At 39.1% G+C, this 21,610-nt stretch overlaps 1 protein-coding gene across 1 annotated transcript; it reads left to right on the forward strand.

The window, feature by feature from the left end:
* Nucleotides 1–3,576: 3,576 nt before the first annotated feature.
* On the forward strand, nucleotides 3,577–14,453 carry LOC140935008 (phospholipase A2 A2-actitoxin-Cgg2a-like). The gene is made up of 4 exons (XM_073384553.1): nucleotides 3,577–3,680; nucleotides 10,848–10,998; nucleotides 13,088–13,209; nucleotides 14,192–14,453. The coding sequence occupies exons 1-4, from the start codon at nucleotides 3,614–3,616 to the stop codon at nucleotides 14,323–14,325; spliced, it is 474 nt and encodes a 157-aa protein (XP_073240654.1). The 5' UTR covers nucleotides 3,577–3,613; the 3' UTR covers nucleotides 14,326–14,453.
* The last annotated feature ends 7,157 nt before the right edge of the window (nucleotides 14,454–21,610 follow it).

Raw genomic sequence — 21,610 nt, forward strand, 5'->3', positions numbered from 1 at the left:
ATTGTTCGATGAAAAATCTTCCATAGCTTTGGCTTGGTTTTCAAGCTCGTGAATTTCTTTTTGTTTTCTCTTGAGATCCACCTTCAAGGAATTCAGCTTGTTGAAATATTCGGGATGTTTCTCCTTAATTCCACAAAAGGTATAGTCAACACACTTCTTCAGCTGACATGGTTTCGTCATCTGATTGCGGTGACAGTAACTACAGACAATTTTAGCACTTCCAATCGCTGGAGGCTCTTGCACTTAGATCATCATAGACTTCAAGTTCATTTCAATTTCTCGATATTCTTGTTTTCCCCTTTCGAGCTGTTCTTTAAATTTTTTTCCCTGCTCTTGCAAAGCTGGAAGAACACACTAGAACGGAAATGATTTAAATGTTAGACGAAGACTCGACTGAATGCTGAATTCAACAACGAACCAAAAGGTTCCCGCTTAAAACACGTGCAAACTTACCCGGCGCGTTTCCACCTCAGACTTCGAGTGCTTTTCTCGATGGGGTTGGGACGTTTCATCGATATTCATTCGCTCTGCTTTATGCCCCCGGGCTCGAACTGGAAGCGGCGATTCTTCCTTAAGGAAATCTAATTGATACATCAGCAAGCTTTTTGCACCTAAAGGTAAGGTTTGTTCCTTTGAAAACATCATGTCGACTTGATCCGAGGTAAGAAGTTTTACTTGAAGCCTACTCGTAAATTGGTTCGAAGCGAGTGTTTCAAAAATAATCTGATAACTTTTATCATCCATTTTGTCCTTGAAGGTTTCCATCCAATTCGATAAATCTGCCATTATTTATGCAGTTGAATTTCCCACGCGCATCAAAAGCAATTCGTACCTTGCGAACCTTCGAACTGTCACGTGAAATTCATCTCTTCGTTCTCAAGTTCGCGATTTGATTGACAACTGCGTAATGAAATTGCCAAGTTCGTCGTGAACTTCGGGAATTTGAAATGAACTTCGGAAACCGTTCGTCAAAAGTTTTGTGAAACGCACTGTAATACCAAATGAACATAGCCTTTACACAGCATCCGCCAACACAAACTTGACTTGAACTTAATTTAAACTAAACAGGCTCTACCAATAATAACAAACTCTCACTTGAACTTCAGATATCTTACGGCTTCCGCCAACTTGTAAAGACAGAACTTCAAAATCGACCTTCGTCACACTTGACTAAACACAGCAGTCCTGCTCGTGGGAAAAAACTTAGTTCGTCAAAAGAGCTCGCTTGAAACTTGTATACCGTTTGACATAAGGTTCTAGAAAATACTACACAGCCGAATAGTAGTAGCTTTTCGACATATTTAATGATTTCAGTAACCGATGCAAATCTGCTGACTCATGCTGAAATGTAAACATGCCCTAATTAATTATTCATGAACAATCCAAAAACGTAGGGAACGTTCGAGAAAATCAGGCAACAAATGAAAGCAATTTTACTAAGTAACACTCAACAAAGACAAAATGTCTTTGTGCAGCATTTTGTAACTTTGAAACAGTTCGAAAGGAGGGCTCGTGAAAGAGAAATTTCGTGTCTCTGCACGGCCATGTAATATCCTCTATTTATTCCTCGAGTAAATTAAAGACTAAACTCGAAGTGATCTCTAGATATCACGAAGTAGTCAGGTCTCATTTCGTGAAATAGCCGAAACAAGCCGAAAAGCCACGAACTTGCACGCCCAATCTTGTCCCGAAACTGGTGCACGATTTCATAACTATTTTTCATACCCCGACCTACCTTGGGTCGCAGTAGCGCAATCGGCTACTCCCTCAACTTAAAGTCTCCTCTGATCTGACGGGTCACACAGGTGAGTCGGTTCAAACCCCGGGAAAGCCGAAATAATAATTCTTTCTTCCTCGATAAAGTTGAAGAATTAGGGTGCGAAATCCGGATTTAGATTTTCAAAATCTAACTCGTACGCATTATTAGCACAAGATAGTCCACTGTTCACGAGAACAGTTTAGCAAATCCTTTTTCGGATTTCCCAATCGAACGACAAAAAGGGAAATCCAAAAAATCCGGATTTGGATTTCTTAATTGAAATCCACCCTGAGGACGGATTTCTTGGACGGATTTCTCGGAGGTGAAATCCGTTTTCGGATTTCGCGTTCGATTGGGAAATCCAGATTTAGATTTTGAAAATCTAAATGCGGATTTCCCAATCGACCGCACCCTTAATCAAAGAAATTAAAGTGATCTCGAGATATCTCGAACTAATTCGGCTCTCACTTCGTCAAATAGCCGAATAAAACCGAATTCCTACAGACTTTACGTGCACAATCTTGTCAAAAAGAGTCAACTTTGATACATTCCCGAACGTCGCGAATCCTTTGAATATTTAATGTTCTTTCAAAATAACACACGCAGTAAATTTACTATTCCAAAAAATGAAACTTTGTTTTTTCAGCAATTTAATCAGCCAAAAGTTCAGTGACAGAGCAGTAATATTGGCTATAGCGGTGTCCAAGCGTTGCACTCAAGACTTGTCAGTTGTGAATACGCAAGGCTCGAGTACTGGATTTTTGTTTACCTACCATTCGGCCATTCCAGAAAAATTTTTTCAAAGAATACTTTTTCAGTGGAATAGTTGACTTTGGTGTACCATTTTCAATTAACTTCCTCTCTTCTTCGGCAGGCTTCCGAAAAGCTCTGGAACAAGACGCTATGTCCTCTTTAGTTAGTTTCGTTCGTAGACTGGAAAATTTCTAAACACGTGTGAGGTTTGATTTTCTTACATAATAATTTCATACCTAATGTTTTTTTGTATGCTAATTTACAACGTTCACAAAAGCGTCATTGTTAACAACTCCATTGAGACACGCTTTTCCAGGAATGTTTTTGAAGTCGTTCAATAAACTCGCGGGACGGGTTTTATCGGATTATAAAACCACTCGGCTTCGCCTCGTGGCTTTATACTCCGATAAAACCCTCGTTTGTAAAACATTACATAAAATTTATTGTTAGAGATTGTAATTAAATGGAAGACTAATTCTTGATTTATTAATTCAATCTAAGTTGATTGTCCCTTACTTAGTTCATCTTATAAATATTAGTATGCGCAAATATGTTTTATCCGTCGCGTGTTCTTCGGGCGAATAAATGAAGAGAGCACTTTAGATAAAAGTTATCATCATTATCACTATGTCACGTTGCACGCTCTACGGTTATTAAATCTACAGTTATTACTGCTGTGTGTATAATTATTAGTATTTCATTGCCTTCCAATATTGGCAAACCACGGTAACCGGAATCGCCAAACTCCAGCAGCACTTGAAACAGTTGACGGTACCGAATGCTTTCCGTAGGTCAATGAAAACCGCACCAGTCAACCGGCCTTGGTCAATGTAAAGAGCGCAGTCACCCTCTAACAGTTAGCCAGTCCCTAACATAGAGGTCAGCCAGTTACTCAGTCAGTCAATCGATCAATTGATCGATCAATCAATCAATCAATCAATCAATCAATCAATCAATCAATCAATCAATCAATCAATCAATCAATCAATCAATCAACCTTAAACAATAAATTAGCCACTTGATTCAGGAACTTCACTGCTTCATGTCCCTGTTTCATTCTCAAAGAAGTAGCCTTTCTTGTCGTGGAGCATAGGAGAGGCCATGAAAAGTTCTTTCTCCCTTTTGATCTTCGTGATGTTTTTAGCAGGAATCAGTTCATATGGAATAGGTGAGACAATTCCCGTTAAAGATACCCCACGGTACTTTTGAGCTCGTTTTTATTCAACATTTTGACCTAAATTGAAATGGAAATAGTAGAGAGCTTTAGATTCTGAAACGAGGACGACTACAAGTACGAGATTTCTCAATACTGAGTATTGCTTACGCCAGCGTCATTTTGGCGAGAAAACGTGATAGCCTACGAGTTTTAGCGAGACGTCGTAGTAGCGGGAACAAGTTATCAAATTTTAGAAGTTTAATCATTTTGCGACCGGGAGAGGGCTAAAACATTCTTCAATAAAAATAACCGCACTAATGTTTCAGGTGAAAAACAGTACAATGAAGCTTTCTGGGTTGAATATATTTCTAGAATACTCGAAGTTAAATCTCGCCCCCGCAGTCGGCACAGTTCGTCCTCAAATCTAAAGCTCTCTATTAGATCACCAATTTAACCATTTTTCTATGGCTTAAGAGGGGTAAAGGTCTCTTTTGTAAACTGCAAAACTCAGCTGAGCTTTTTAATATTGTGATATATTATTAGCTGATTTCTTAAGCCATGAACCGACCAAAGAATAGCACATAAAAAATGAAGACACATTTAAACATTTCTTTTTGTCTTTAAAGTGTATTCATTGTATTTCGTAACACAGTTTTTACAAATAAATATATATCTTCCTCAATTAATTTTGCATATGGTGCCTACTTTTTTCAGTTAAATTTATTGACATGGAAATATCGTTATTATTGTCACCTCCATTAGAAATGTGCTTTTAATAAGTTTTAGTTTCGTCTCTCACAATAGGAGGGAGATACCACACCAAGTTTAGTAAGGGCTTTGCAAACATTTCTCTACCAAGCTATGGCTTAGGGTCAAATTAACAAAATGGTGTGATTTTTTTTGGTTTAGCAGGTGTTGTTAATAAGGTCGCGCCCCAGCTGTGTTGATTTTGTTGTTGCTCAGCAGCGGTGGGTAATTATTCACTCGGATTTGGTTAGAAGAGACGAATACCGTAAATGATCTATTAAACTCCCCCAAAGTTAATTAAATTTTAGGGGTCCAAGAGGGGGTGTTTAAAAGAGAGAGGCGTTTATTCCTGTAACTTTTAATACAATATGCTTTCGGCCGAAAACTTTTGCGTGTGAACAAAATCTCGACTGCGGGCTGACGGCTTGCACTCCAAGGTTTCTAATTTAATATTTTTTTCCCTTTTGCTACAATCAAGAAGGTACTTCAACAAAGAAATTGAAAAAATTGATTGATTTTGCTCTATTTTGCCATTTCCTAGTATTTTGGAGCAATTTTCACTGGGGGCGTTTATTAGACAGGGGGCGATTATTAGAGAGGGGCGTTTAATACAAACTTAACAGCGTAGGGGGAGCGTTTATTAGATAAGAAGCGTTTATTTGAGAGTGGGTGTTTATTAGTTCATTTACGGTATAGCCAAGAGAGGATAAAGGGGGCAGAGAAGGCATCCTCCATACACACCCTATTCCATAGGTAATTCGTCTCGAGTTATTTTTAAGACCAAAGATTCCAAGGGGGATTAGAAAACAACCAATCACATAGCGCGAATGCGTTCCGCGTGGATGACCCACGCTCAGAGCCACGCGTCCTTCACGAATTGAGGCAGAAAAAAATGGCGGAAGACGCGGCGAGAAATATTGCTATTCATTTTGTCGACGAAAACGACTAAAGAGAGATTTCTGCATAAGCTGTGTCAGCGAAACGGAAATTAAAAAAGAATCGCCCTTCCTCTCTTGTATAGAGCTAACAGTACAGCAGGGAAATCCTTAACACAGTGAATATTCTCTCAGGATCATTTATAATTTACAGTTTGAAGAGAGAAATTTCTGGTTTGATATTTATTTTTTTATTAGTCTTTTATTATTCAACAACAATAACACGGCGTCCTATAATAATAATAATAATAATAATAATAATAATAATAATAATAATAATAATAATAATAATAATTTAATAACTTCTAGAGCGCTATTTACAATCACTGATTAACAGCACTTAACAACTTAAAAAAACTAAAATAAAATTCAAATTTGTTAAACTAATTACATGTACATGAATATTACTTGCTACTTGCTTTATTGTACAAAACGACCGGTTTCAATAGACCGGCGAAATTTCTCATTTTATTAAAGCACTGAGGTTAAGGTAACTTCGAGTTAAACTGATTTCACGGGTTGTCAAAGAGTCGAGCGATTCCCTTTTCACAGGTGAGCGCCGACTCATTTGGCTTCGATATTCAGAAATGCTCTCGATCTCTTTTCGATTTCATTGCCTTTCGCCCGACATGTTTTGCATGCATGGCGTTTAGTCATGCGAAACCTCCACGAAACATCCACGCAGCGCGCGAAGTAACTTTATCCCGATTCTAAAAATAACTCGAGACGAATTACCTATGGAATAGGGTGTGTATGGGGGATGCCTTGTCTGTCCCCTTTATCCTCTCTTGGGTATAGCGAAACCTGTTTTAAGCGAACCTGTATTTCGTGGTCAATCACTTACCAAAGTCCCGGAAATCACTTTGTTTAATTATAAAGTTAACCTGTGGTTACCTTTTTCGAGGTCCCAACGAGTTATTTTTCATTTTCTTCACCCCTGTTAAACTGTCACTTTGACAATTTGCATTAGTATGGTATTAGTACAACAGTTACAGTGTGTAACCTGTATTAAGCGGTCCGTAAGCCACTGATACCCCCTTGCTGATTACCGAGGGGGACGTTGTGACCTTATTTTCAAGGCGTCCACAACCACCAAGTTAACCATGTCAGGTGAGAAACAAAACTGTCAAAACTGAGTTCTTTCAGTTAAAGATGGCGAGAGTGTTCAGTTGTACACTTACTGAATAGCTTAAGAACAAGAATGAACTTCTAGTGATACATATGATTTTCCAGCTTAATTGGATTTTTAATCAATTCCAATGATAACTTAGAATTGTAGTTTCACAAAAACACCATAAATGCTTTTGACACATTTTTTATTTCAAGAAAACAACTTAATATACACCTTGAATTTTTTCAAAGTATTAGTGGCAAGAGATTTTTGCTCTTAACGTCATTTCGAACGATTTTCGTATGACCTGGAAAAATAGTTTCGTTAAATGTTCGTTATTTGTTTTATCAGTCAATGGATGAAAAGATCAAAACATGGACTCTTAGTTTTTCCGCCAAAGAAAACCCTAATATGGAGAAAGCATTGTTCGATTGGCCAATCGTTTAGTAATATGACGTCAAAGCAAAATATCGATTGATTTCTAGAAAGTTCTCGGGAATGACGTTTTTTCACCGCGTTAACCAACCAAAAGCCACATGCGTTTGTGTCTGTTCTATAAACCAATCAAATCACTCTATTTCCGTTCATTTGTTGTTTCTGTTTTGTTTGCGCGGTTTCATTTCAAGGTCATACGAAAATCGCTCTATTGTTGCTTTGTTTTTTGTCTACTCCGAGTATCTAAAATGAACAAGTCGATTTCTGGGACTTTATACCATCGTATCGAGATCCGCCTATCGAAAGCTGTCAAGTACAGTGACTGTTTATTTAATTATTAGAAAAAAGAATTTCTTTAACTTTTTAAAAGAACAGTATAATATAAGGTAGAGCTAAGCCAATAGTCCAATTTCAGGGGAGAGCTAGTATAGGGCATAGGCGTACGGGCCTCGGGGGCGAGGGGGGCTGTAGCCCCCCCAACTTTTGGGCAACTCGGATTTTTTGGGCAGCAAGAGAAATTTGGGCAAGCCAGGTTTTAAAGACGTTTTCATGTTGTTTTTTTATTATTTTGAAGAGATAAATATTTTCTATTTTAATCTGAAAAAAAATCCTGAAGTCGGCGTAATAATCCAGTTACATTCTCTCAAGACATTGGTTGCCTAGCACGTAATGAGTTTCTGTTTATTAGGGAAGGGTATTATATGTTGATTTACATATTATTTTATAGTTTTTTATTGTTGAGCACTGTTTTGCACTGCACTAACTGGAATGGGATTTTTCCACTCGTGTATTGATTAGAATAATCTTCGGCATATCTTTCTAGAATCATGTCCGCTCGTAGAACAGTGTATAGCAGATAGCATCAGCAATAGGTCTGAAAATGAAGAAGTGGCTGACTAGTTCTCAGTTCGATAACTGCCAAACATCAAGATTTTCCATTTTTACCATATTTCTAACGAGAAAAGTTCATGCCAAAATATCCCAATAACATTCTCATAGTTTCCGTTTTAACTTCACGAACATCGAGGCGACTATTTGAGGAAAAAGCTTCCATAAACGATTTGTAAGAACAGTTCCCAGTGCTGAGAAATATTGCTGCAAGTAAAATAATGCAATGGCGTCATTTCGTTGCTATGACAATTCCGATGTCATTGCATTCCTGATCATGACAAATTTTCATCTTTACCTAATAAAACTGTGGTGGCAATTTTTCCAAATGTTTGTCTATGGTGACGTAGTTATGCTCAGAATTGGGAGGTATTGACCCTGAAAACTGTTACGGTATCGATCCACCTTCATATGTCAGTACGGCCTATGTTGTTGCATCGTATGGCCCTTGTTTCTTGTCGACTGTACGTTTCGCAACAATTTGGGCAACTTGCGACAATTTTTTGGGCAAATGGTTTACCACCCCCCTTAGCAAAAAATTTCCCGTACGCCTATGAATTAGGGGGAGGTTGTGCACCCCCCCTTGCAGCTTTCTAATACATCTAGTATTCTGCGAAAAAACTTTGCGGTTTATTGGCAATGAAGTAAAACATGAGAAGAGGTTGAAGAATTTATGTTCAACGCCTTAAAAATGGTAGTTAAAATGGTAGTGGTGCAGCCCCTCCTAAGAAGAATCCTGGACCCCTCCTGAATTTTGAGTGCCTCGTGTAGGCTGTGACAGATTGTACTCGCAATGCTACGAGCAAAGCTAGTACATTTCTCCTTGAAAATTATGCCCATCATTATGCTAGTTTTTGTCCATGTTAGTAAAAAATATAAAAGGTATGAATTTTGGTAAAAACACCTCAATGACTGTTCAAGTAACAAGTAAATGGCAAACACATTCACCCTAATTATCAGAGGAAACTTTACCAGTGTATAATTTATTGTATGACAACTTTAAAAACTCTAAAATATAGCAACCAGTTTGCGGACGTCATCTTGGGTAACTGAGCTAGTTATGCGAATACGTTGAGTCCTGTGAAAAGAGTTCTGAGTCATTTCTTCTGGGACCCAGGTCTCATGAATGTGACAATAAGCAGAGAAAAAAATTAATTTGTTGCTTAAATGTGTCTGCAATTCTGTCGAAACTGATCTCAGGCCAAAAAAGATTGGTTGCATGATCAAAAAATGATAATTTTGAGCTGCAAAACCAGCCAAAAGTGCAAATTATGCTAGCAGTGCTTTTTTCGGAAGATAGATGAAAATTGTGCATCTAATGACGAATTAATGCCAAAAATTATGCTTGTACAATCTATCAAGCCTAGCGTCATGTCTTGTCAGCGTAGCCAGCAGATCACGACAGCATCTTTACTAAGAAGTTAATAAATTTTCATCTTGGGCGCTTTTCATTCATACCAGAATTGGGTTAGAAATCAAATTGAACAGACCATTTTGGTTTGGTGTGACAGAAATATTTGGCACAATCTTTGGAGGTGGTCTACTTTGAGTGGGACCGGAATGTTCCTCTCCATTTGACAAAATTGTTGTCTCCAGTACCGCTCTTCTGAATCCTGTTTACCTGGCTTGGTGCGACCGGAATGTACCGTTTCATTGGGCGAAATTAACCCGAATTTTTTGTTGAATGGAATGCGGTCCTTGTTGTAAGTTGCAATCGTTATCACCCCTCTCTACTAAAGAGAGTCTAGTGCACTATCAATACTCTCTTTGAATGATCTGTTTAACAACGCCTTTTCAGTTAATTGAATTAGGTTTCTCATAATCAACCTGTTTTTTTGTGTGTTTGCTATGGTCCAGCAGGCATACTGGGATCTACCTCAACGTTGTTCCGTCTCAAATAACTTTGGGGATAAACACCTGTTTTATTTGAGAGGCCAAATTTTTTAAAAAATATATTACGTGCTTTATTTGCTAAGGTTCAGCATATTGATTCTGAGGACCCTTTTATATAGAGATAACTACTGGCGAATCCAGACCTTCAGATGGGGGCAAGTGGGGGGGGGGGGGGGGGTCACCTAGACCCTGAGATGACCCTGAGATACTGGAGGGGGCGGTCTATTAAAAATATATTTTTTTCGGCCCTTCGGGCCTCAGTTTGTAACTTCTGTCCTGGATAGAAGAGTCACTCTCTCACTCCAGCTACCCTGGATCAGCCAACGTTTCGTACGCTTCCTCACAAGCGCAGCGAACCATTTACACGAGAAATAAAACTTGGCTCGGCTAGGAGAGTAACCCAGCAGTTACCCTTTTTCGATGGTAGGGCATCCTGCTAGCTGGGCTGACGTTTCTCCATATAAACACTTTTTTCCAGGAGAATCCATCGGACTGGGACCTTCATGTTGACAATTTGTTACGCAAAGCTAGCAGTCTTTTGTACATTTTACGTGTTTGTAAATATTTTGGATACCCTAAAGAACAACTGACAAAATTATTTGATCTTTTAATTATGTCCCTGTTTTTTTACGGAATTGAGATTTGGGGAGCAGCATATCAAGGTAAATACCTTGATCGCATTGACCTGTTTTTTGAGCGTGCGTTCAGATTCGGATACACCAATAACCTGTATGCAATAGCTGAAGTTGTCAGAAATCGAGACTGTAAGCTATGGAACACTATCACGGAAACTTCTTCCCATCCCCTTTGCCAACTATTACCCCCTAAGAAGCAGGGATTTTGGCGAAACAGAGGACATGATTTTATTTTACCTTTCTGTTAAAACAGAACGCTTTAAGAGATCTTTTATTAATAGGTGTCTTTTTAATTTTATTTAATTGTACTTGATTTTAAATAGATTGCATTGTCATGTATGTAAAGGCACACGTATGTTGTGACTATCCAACTATGAATAAAGACTCTTACTTTGCCTCGTCCGGCTGGGTCAACTCGGGTCAACTAAAAATTGGTGTGGCTCACAATTCTCAAATGTGTATTGAAAAGGTATTTATATTAAGAAAGGAAAAGAAAAGCAATTACAGTGACACAATCACTTTAATTCTATTACAGGTATTCCCCAGACACGGACGTCCAAAAGAGGTGTTCTAACGTTTGGGCTTATGGTTCTGTGTGAAACGAAACGAAATGCTCTCGAGTACAATGGTTACGGGTGTTATTGCGGACAAGGAGGAGAGGGAACACCCGTGGACGAGATTGACTGGTAAATACCCATGTCATAATACACGAGGTCTGTAAGGGTGGGGGGGGGGGGGGGGGGGGGGCGCTCCTAGCCCTGCAGTTCCGTTCGAACTTCTGTCGTCTCTATTCCGAATACCGTTGTATTTCCCAATACCTTATTCGGTTCCAAGAGTTTGGCGAATCCCGCTTCCTGGGTAGCGGTCAAATCCCGTATCCTGCAATTTATTTCGGTCAAATCCCGGATCTCGAGAATACCAATCCAGACCCCGATTGCAGTCGTATTTTGCCTCTACAATAAGGCTATCATTTAGAGGTGGAGATGACATGTAATAAATACATCTTTTTACACAACTAAAATAGACGGCTAATGACTAAAATCATACTTTTAGATTGCTGTAATGGGGGTCTAACATTTCCAAAGTATTGGACCTGCGGCATCAAGTAATTGTCTCGAATGATTCCGCTCAAACCCGTTAGGGGCACCCAACGTCAATTTTCCGAAATGTCTGTTCGGAAGACGATTTGAGATCTAGAATTTTCGGAACATTTGTTGTAAAATTTTTTCCTTGCCTGCCTCTCCTAGCATTTTTGATCATCTAAAAAATGTTGCAATTGCCTAATTGCACATTTTTAACGGATTTTAAATGTCACCTAGAATTTTCTGGAGCCTTTTTTCCGGCTGAAAATTTCGAAAAGGCAAGTTTTCATATCTAGAATTTTCGGATCGCTAGACTTTCAGCTAGGAAATCCGAACAGATGAAAAATTTTTAAGGGATAAAAATATGTCTATGTCTACAGTTTAAATACTAAGATACTTTTAACAATGTTATGTTTAAGCCGGTTTTGAACTACATTATCGTCGGGTGCCCCTGACCCGTGCAATCAAGATTGAGAACAGATTTGATGTGCTCCGAAGAATTTGCCCTCAAAAAGAAAAGGTTATATATAAAAAAATGTTTTCAAAGACACAACGGATAATGTCAAGCAGCTGTGATTAAAAAAAGTTAGTTATAGCTTACAAAAAATCTTACCTGGCAAAATCCTCACATTTTATATTATGTACTTTAACAGGTTTACAGGTTTATGAAACAAACCTAATAAAAACTTTTCCTACTGAAGTATCGGATGGCCTCAAAGCTATAATCGCGAGATAATTTATCTTTACGTTTTTCGTATACAGTTAACTGTGTTGAGTAATTGTTATCTTGTGAAAATCTACTAATTAATTTTTCAGTCGTGTAATAAATCTCCTGTAATGAAGCTTTCTCAAGACCGTTCAGGGAAAATATCCACCCCCCCTTTTCCTTGTAAGGACCTCGCTGGGGTTGGTCTGTTCTGTCAAGACCTTACATTGGGACAAAATTCTACCAGTAAGGTCCTTGCACTTTGTTGATAACATATACATACAATCCTATAACCCTTATTTACACGGGCTTTAACAGGTAAGGGGAGAGGATGGCGTTCGTGTTCACGGTTTTCACATTACGTAATCGAAATTGATTGATCAATCCTCCTGAGTTTTTACCTTCATAAATTATTAGAGCAGCTAAAAGATAAAATATATACAATTTTTTTTTCGAAAGGGTTCCTCGTTTTGTGACAGAGATATGCTTGAATTTCTAAGCTTTTGCGTGAAGCGAAATTTACATGGTGGGCGAGAAAGCTGTCACGGTAGGTTGAAAAAGTGACCTATTTGGGAGATGTTATGCTGTGTTAATAGTCATTGTATTAGAAAAAGTAATACTTCAGTGTTTATGAGTTCCTGTAGAGATGAATTCCCGCTTTAGTAGCAAAACTCATCGACAGATACTTCTGTTGGTTTCCTGGCGTCATGTTGGTATCCATCCCGATGGGCACCAACATGACGTCTCCATACAAAGCTCTATAAATTTCGGTAAATCATTTCTTCCAATATCCTGCATATGGAAATTGCACTAACCTGAATCTTGACGAGGGTCTTTGCATACTTACCTTCTTCTATTTCTCACATACTGGACTTCAGTTAGTAAACGGTTTTAATGGCTTGACAGTGAAAACCAGCAATAAGTGTTTCTCAAATTGCGACCAGAGGGTCTTTTTTTCAGAATGTTGTTTACTAATTCTTTTTGCAGGTGCTGTTATGAGCACGACATGTGTTATCATAATTTGCAACAGAAAGAAGTTTGCAGCAAGTCCTATCACATTGTTCAGTTGTACTTAACTCCCTACCTACGGAAGGGGTGTTCTGGTTGTGGTAAGTACGCTCCTTGATCTAATTGTAATAAAGCAGTAAAGTACAACAGATGTGTGACAACAAGAATAATTTACTTCACCAAGATGGCGGTCTTACAAAAAGTGACCTCACTACTTATGGCTATGATAATCACAGGACACCCAGCCAGTATATTACATATTAGTAAAATCCAACTAGTGGTCTATTATCAATGCCGCGTTCTGATTGGTCGACCTACTACTAGGCTATATGTTATAGCCCACTAGTAGCGAAAAGCGCCGGCTTTGAAACCAAAACAATAGCGGTTGAATCTTGTTTTGCATGCTTAAGTTGTTTTGTCCCGATATTCTTGACCAACTAGTTGTATTTTACTAAAACAATTATTCCTCTCGCCCTCATGGCCGCTGAGTCAATGCCCATTCGGCGTTCGGTCTCATGGGCTATTGACTCACAGCTCGTTCGGGCTCAAAGAATAATTGTTAAACCACTGACAATTAATAAGACCCCGCAACCCCCTCGAAAATGAAGAAAACAACAACAATAACAAACAAATAAACAAACATATATGGCAACTGCCTTACAGTACAAAATGAGTTGAACGTATAGTGAATCGAATGCGCTTATTTCGCACACATCAGTTTCCAACCCTTAATTTGATGTAATCAACCCACCCAAACTAATAAACTTCTAACAATCTTGTATTGGCTTAAATCTTATAGAATTTTGCAGCTCTTGCTTATTTTAATAATACCACAGCAATAATTTAAAATAAAAACAATAATCAGTAGCATAAGACGTTAACTTTGTAAGTTTTGCCCTGAAAATTTGACATCAACATGTTGTATTATATGTTGTGGGGTGTATGCAGTTTGCAAAAGTAAAACGCTCTTGTGGCTGCACAAGGATATAAGTCACGCCGCAAATAATGGCAGCGTGCATAATGTAGCTGTTTTTGCCGTATTTTCGAACTTGAACATTATGTTTTCCTTTTTTTCTATTGTAGTGGAAAGCCCTTGGAATTCTTGCTTTCAGAAGAAGCTGTGCGAATGTGATGCCGAGGCTGCAAAATGCTTTAAGAAGTACGATTCAAAATTCAATGAGAACCACAAGAACTATCCGAAATCAACGTGCAAATGAAGTGAATAGTTTTACGTATTAAGAAGCATTAGAGAAGGCTTCTTTTCAGCTAGGAACACTATTAGTTCTGGTTAATCTGTCAAAGACAAAGTATTGAGCAATCGAAAAGAAAGCATTAAAAGTCACTCAATGTTTTATGTTCTTCATTCTTTATGTATCTAAAAGGTTGAGTCTCTCTGTGGGTACCTGCGGACGTGGTTCAGGAATTGCTTTTCGAGGCGGAAACGCAATCAGCATGAGCAACCACGACGACGGAAATGAAGCATAATTTTCAACAGCAAGATCAGAACTAATTAGTTGAATTGCTGACAAAAGGAAACTCATCGATATCAATTATCTCGGGATAAAAACGATTCAGAGATTTTACCAGATCCAGATCACCAATTAGATGCCAACCTCTGCAGATTTAAAATCTGGAGACTCTCTCTTTTGCACTACCCGAATATCAACGCACTACTCGAATATCAACGGACCCCCCCTCCCAAATCGACCCAGCCCCCAGATAATGATATAGGAATGGCTTACGACATTATATGAAGTCTTACATGAGGTACATACCATCAAACAACAGGCAGACCACCCTCTGTTAGTGCGGGCCTTTGTTGATTGAAATCTGAGCAACGATCTTTTGTTATTTACAGAAGAAATACATAAGAACAATACGGTGGCTACAATTTGTTCCAAAATGCAGAATTTAAAGCAAATTTTGAATAAAAGTTTGAAAAAAATGTTAAATGAGTCATGTGTCATGTTTTTTCGCCGTCCCGTGCTGTTTTAAGCGCTATTTTGCGAGATGAATATTTGACCTCGGCGGTTAGAACTAAAGAAGGAGACAAGGCAGGCAGCAATCAGCCGCTGGCGTGTGACCCAGTCCAATTTAAGCTGGAACTGACACCAAACTGTTTGATATCTTACCTCGAAAATACCGGCTCCCGATCCACTAGATATGGATCTATGCCCTATCCGAATGAGAGCTCAGTCCTTCCAAAATTTCTCGAGAAAAGCGATCCTGAAGTTGCAACACCACTCTCAACATGGCTGGTGCAAAATTCTCAACCAAAGGCATTTGAGGTATGCGCGTCGATTCAAATCCACCAATCAGCGTATCGCGACTGTTAGCAGTTCAATATAGCCCACTAGTAACGAAAAGCGCTGGCTTTTTGGTGGCAAAAAAGGATTTACAGTACAATTTGATGATTGGATACTCTAAAAAGAATAGATCCAAGAGTGCTTTTGATAAAAAGATAAGGAAACCCGGATTAAAACTTAACCCCGGGTTAGCGCTAACCGGCGTTCGAACAACTGGGCCAAGGTTGATGTGACACTCGTTAACGCAGTGTGAACAGGAAGGAGTTCATACTTAACCGGATAGCCGTTCACGTCCACATGAAAAGCCATTCGGTATTGTGTACACATCTCTTAACCTTGCCCTGATTACCCATCTCGCACCCAAGAACGTGAACCAGTCTATAACCAAAATCTGTTAGAAATAAACCATCAAGATAACAGCTCGTTATAACCTTTTATTTAAGCAATAGACCACACTTTCTATGGGTTTACCGGCGTGATAACCCGCGAGGGGTGTTGGGAGAACACCAGAAATGCTTGTAAATCACTGGCCGAAGGCGAGTAATTTACAAGCTTCTCGAGTGGTCTCCCAACATCCCAATTCGGTTATCACGCCGGTAAACCCACAGAAAGTGTGGTCTATTGCTTAATTGTAAAATAATTTAAAGTTTTTTATGAGCTTACCGGCACAATAATCCTTTTTTTTTTTAACTGATGAGAACGCGCGTACTATCTTAGTTATTTTATAGTGATGAATGCTCTAAATTGCTTTGCAAAGTGCTCGACTGGACTCTGGAGACGTGATAATCAAGATAGTCAATATCACATCAGGAGCACGAAACTCAAACTAAATATCTAACTAAAATTGTTAATTGTTTTAAGCTCGTAACCTGTTGAAGTTTGGAAACATGATCTAGCATTCCACAAATCGAAGCATGTGGGATTATTATGATTATGGCTGCTGGGTGTGGGTATGGAGGATTAGGGCAGGCTATAGCCAGGAAGAAATCTATTTTAGTTCTACTGAGTCTTATAATGGCCTAATGGCCGGTTTTTGAGGCTTCACAAGAGGTATATGAAAAAGAAGGGGATTTTAATAGCTGGAGTATATGAAAGGGTGGGAAAATTTGTCAGTTTGGTCTTTAAAAAGGTCCAAAAGGGATAACAGATGAATTTTATGGCTGTGAAGGAATGAGAAAACGCTCTGGTTTTGTGATTAATTCATATCCAAAAGACGGCGCATTTACAGCAGTTAAAAGGGATGCGAAATTCTAAACTAGGTATGTGAAAGGGATATTTTGACAATAGAAGGTATATAGAATGGTACATAAAAGGGTGTGGGGTTGGACCTCGGGGCGGAGCCTCCCCTACAGGTTTGTTGTTTACCCCCTTCCTCCCCCCCGCCTTTAGTCTGCTAACAGATGGATTGGGATTGGCCGTTTTTATGCTACGTTTGACGACTTTAAGAACGTCCTCAAGTTAATTTTACATCTGAACGAAAGCACTTTACAGACGACTTTAAATTCGTCTAGTATAAACGGAACGCTGTAAACTGGAACGCGGATATGCTCAATTTGTCCAGAAACCGGACTAGAAAGAGGTAGTGTTTTGCCTTTTTTAAGAAAACTCTGTTTTGTTGCATTGCCGTCGTCTACTTTTCATGGATCCACTTTTACACCACGCGACTAGTTAGCTTGAGTCTTTTGCTTGTTTTTTAAAAAGCTATTTGGACTTCTTTATAGCCGATTGCTTCGTGCGTTCCCTTGCGCCTTCTGGGTGCATATGCACCACGAACAGGGAAATAGCGCAGATTAGTTTGCTGTTCCTCTGGACAAGAATAATGAAGACCTTGTGGGCAAGTTTGATTCTAGTTTTGCCGCTAGTATTTGCTCAAGTTTGCCAACGTTTTATTCTGTTTATCGCTACAATTGATGTCGTCAATGTAGTAAGAATTTGCACAGTAAAATTCCAAAGCTCATGTTTAAAAACGTCTCCTTGACCTAACCTATTAGCCTGAGAAAACAGCCGACATTTGGCGACGCTACCACTGGTTTCCTCGCCAAATGACATCCGAGGAACGAGCGTAGAAATTCGATACTGATGACATGTCATTACCCAGATCTGGGTAGTGCTTCTGATTGGTTAAATCAAATTTTCTACGCGACACAACCAATCAGAAGCACTACCTAGATCTGGGTAATGACGTGTCATCAGTATGGAATTTCTTCGCTCACTTCTCAGACGTCATTTGCGGGGAAACCAGTGGTAGCGTTCCAAATGTCGGCTATTTTCTCAGGCTAGTGATACGGAGGCCGTGTTGCATAAGCATACCCCAGAGGGTATGTATTTTGCCAAAGAAGCACCTTTCTCATAGCAATGTCATTTTCCCGAAAGATGATTTAAATTTCAAAATATTTTCCGAGAGACTGATGATCATTTTCAAACCTAAACAATAGCCTAAAAATCGCCTCCACAGGAATCCTATGTCTAGAAAGCATTTTGCAAAGTCGTCAATACACCCACCCGTACCTGTTGGGCATCCCATAACAGCCTTTTAAATTCATTTAATTCAGAATTGCCGCCGTATCGATAAAAAGGTCCATAACAATATTGTTTCCTTCATAACAACTACTTTCCGTCGACTACACAACAAATATAGGCACAAGATGATATGTGAAAGTTTGTCTGTCAGTTTTTTTCCGCCTACTTTATTTAACAAGACACTAAGTTTAATAAAATAGTGCTTTGTTGATGTGGATCTGGCATTTGTTGGTCGTCTTAATATCGACTCCGCTAACCAAAATCGGCTAAGAGAATGCTTAAACCGTTTGAAACATGTTATGATATCGATATTCTTGAAGATTACTATAAACAATTTAGGGAAAATTAAGACAATGTTGAGAAGATTTGTCTGTCGTTTAATACTAGCTTGTTTTTTTTTTCTAGTGCCTGAATCCGAGTACCCTCTTGATGAACTTCAAAAACAATGCAAGAATGCTCTGTGTGTGTGAATGTGACAGCAAGGCTACCAATGCTTCGCTTCATCAAGTCTTAATCATTCATATTTAAACTACGATACTACTAAGCAGGGAACGCGGCTATAGCCTACCACTTTTATTGCTGGGATTTATATTATAGGATTCCAGTTGATATGGAAAAAATTCCCGTGGAATTATTGGACTTTGACCTATGGAAGAGTGGGATCCTGTTGGTGAAGTTAAAGCTTGTTAAAGATTCCAGAACCGGAAAAGAAGCTAATTCAGGAAGTCCAAACTAATCTGTAAGCTGCTTGCTGTAGATCCTACTACCAGCGCTGCTGGCAAGGGTTCATTCTCATCTGTACGTACGGCTTCTGAAGACGTAGCTTCGATCCAGGATGGGTGACGAAAGGTTTAGCAATCAAGTAGTAATGTTGAATGGTCACAAGCTGAGAACAGAACTGTCTCTATAAAGCTGACGACACACAGGAGTTTGTTTCCAGCGATGAGGACCGCAAAAGAAGCTTCGGCACTGCGGACAACTTCAAAAAGTAGCAATCTTAGGAAGGTTTATTTAACATATTGACTATACTGAATACCAACAACACGTGACGACGTTTATGGAGGGGGGCGTAAAGGGAGTACGAATACCGCAATACCGCACATGTTAGCGCGAGAATACCGCAATACCAAATCAAAATTTAGCCAAATACCGAAACCGCAGTTACAAATGGGAAAAAGTCGACGTTGTCAATACTACAAATCCCCCTTTCAAATAGAAACAATACTTTTACGTCAGTGTTTCCAAATCAAGGTGCGTCGAAGTCAGGCGTGCGATAAACATATTAAGATCATCGCACTCGTTTAATTTTGTTCATAACATGTATACGTTTACGTAAATGATACAACGGGGGTACTTGGGTTAATTTTTGCTGGGTATGTGCCGCTGGCCTCTCAGAGCCCCTGCCCCATTATAATCTATTCTGTGGCCAATTATAGGCCCCATCTTAGTCACTTTTGGACAAATATTTAATTTTCGGGATCCCAGCTTAGTCACTTTCTAGTTTATGAATTGACCATTTTGTAGATTGAATGAAGAACACTTTACTTTTCATCTACAGTACAAACATTCTGGTACGTTTGCTAACCGTAAATATGAAGAACTGTCTTACCCCCAAAAATCAGAAAATGCACGACCCCACTCTAGTAACTCTCTGAAAATGCGACCCCGTTATAGTCAATCCACTCGTGAAAATGCGACCCCATCCAGCGGCGCATCCCCATTAGCCTCTTATAAGGAAGTAACCCCCACGCGCCCTGGGCTGCCATGCTTCGTTGGCTAAGCAAACACGAATACTTGCACATTCTATATTCCTGCATGCACAACGAGGACGAGTAGTAATATTTAGACCACACTATCTTCATAGATTATCTTTCGACACTACGAAATTTATAACGACCTCACTGACCTCACTATTTGCTGGAATATCTGACTGATGACTTGGTTGACCCTGTGGATCGCTCGCCATTGTTTCGCCACTGGCACGAAAGTGGCGGCAAGATTGGTAAGGAGGTTTATAACCCAGCTAACTATTCCCACAAGGTCCATGAGGTCATAAATAATGCGACATGTTTACGTATCATTGGATAAAAAAGTTAATGTCGTTAATCATATCAAGTATTAACTGAAATACAAGCCATACGATTTGTATGGACTGTTTGCACAATGTACGATCCCCGACTGTGCAACTATAGGAAGACACGCAGGTCACGCAGGCTACCTAGGGGGACCTTTTAGAATTTGTATCCTCTTGTCATAAAAAAGAAGCAGATCACCGCGAAACAACGATTTTATCACCGACTACCGCGACATAAAATTTAAACTCACCGCACACCGCTTGGACTCTGAAAACCGCAATACCGTACTTTGAAATAAAAATTACCGCAACAGCGCACCAAAAAAACCCAATACCGCAATACCGCAAACCCTTACGCCCCCTCTTTATGTTATATTTGTTGAGGCTGTAAATAAGATGGCGCGCAAATGCAAGATAAATAGCGAACACTGCACTTAATGCTTCTTTGTATAAACCAGATTTTTTAGCTCTACCACTTAAAAATGGTCTCGGCGGTCCATGTACTAAGTGTTGATGCTGGTGACCTTCCTGTAGAACGAAGAGAGATCATTCCTTCTTGATAGGACTGTATATGAAACATATATTATCATAAAGGAATTGTCCTAATAAAACTTTTATTATTTTGCCACTTATTACGCATTGATTTAAAGTGTATTTGAAAGGAAGTAATCGATTATTTAAACATTATCTCGTAAAGGGTCTCCACAGAGTCACTTTCTATCGACTGGACACACCCAGCCGAATTCAGGACCACACTATATTCAGTCATGCAAAGTTGATTCGCAGGCCTCTTTAATTTCTTGTTTCATATTGCCTCAGCATCTTCACAAATTTGACAGCAAAAAGTACAGAACGTAAAAAGGCATTTTTGACCTTAACGCAACTTTTTTTTCCATATGTCATGCTGAGAAGGAACAGACATTCAGACAAAAAAAAAACCGTCAGGGCGAGGAGAGACCAAACCAAAATCAGAAGTTACGCTCCATAATCATTGCAGCTGTTTTGGGCGTATCATTGCCTTCTAATGATTCGGTAACCACAGCAACCCAGAGTTGCCAAACTCCAAACACAAATTTTGCCAAAAATATTTCTTTGGAAGCAAAGTTCAGCAAATGGTAGAACTCATTTATCTCCACAGAGATAAGTTTCTTATATAAAGGGGAACTTTTTATCGACTGGACACACCTAACCGAATGGAGGACCACACCGACTGTATTGGCGTAACGGTGCTTCTTTATTTTTTATTTAGCTTATAAACATTATTTAATCGAGACTAGCCCAGCAGCCTTAAAAATTGACAGCAAAAAATACAGACCTTAAAGAGGCATTTTTGACGTTAACGCTACGTATTTTTTCATGGTGATATCATGATAAGAAGATACATTCGATACGTCACGACGCCTAGATAACATAAGCAAGAGGTCTGTAGTCAGTACAGCTGTATTTAGTGTTGTTTTACCCTCTGATGACTCGGTAACCACGGCAACCCAGACTTGCTAAACTCCAAACACAAATTTTGCCAAACGAAATTGCGTATTAAACAAAGTTCAGCGAATGATAAAACTCATCCAAAAATTGTCAAGGAGGATTGTGTCACTTTTA

This window comes from Porites lutea, chromosome 4 (assembly GCF_958299795.1).
Source record: "Porites lutea chromosome 4, jaPorLute2.1, whole genome shotgun sequence".
NCBI classification, from domain to species: domain Eukaryota; kingdom Metazoa; phylum Cnidaria; class Anthozoa; order Scleractinia; family Poritidae; genus Porites; species Porites lutea.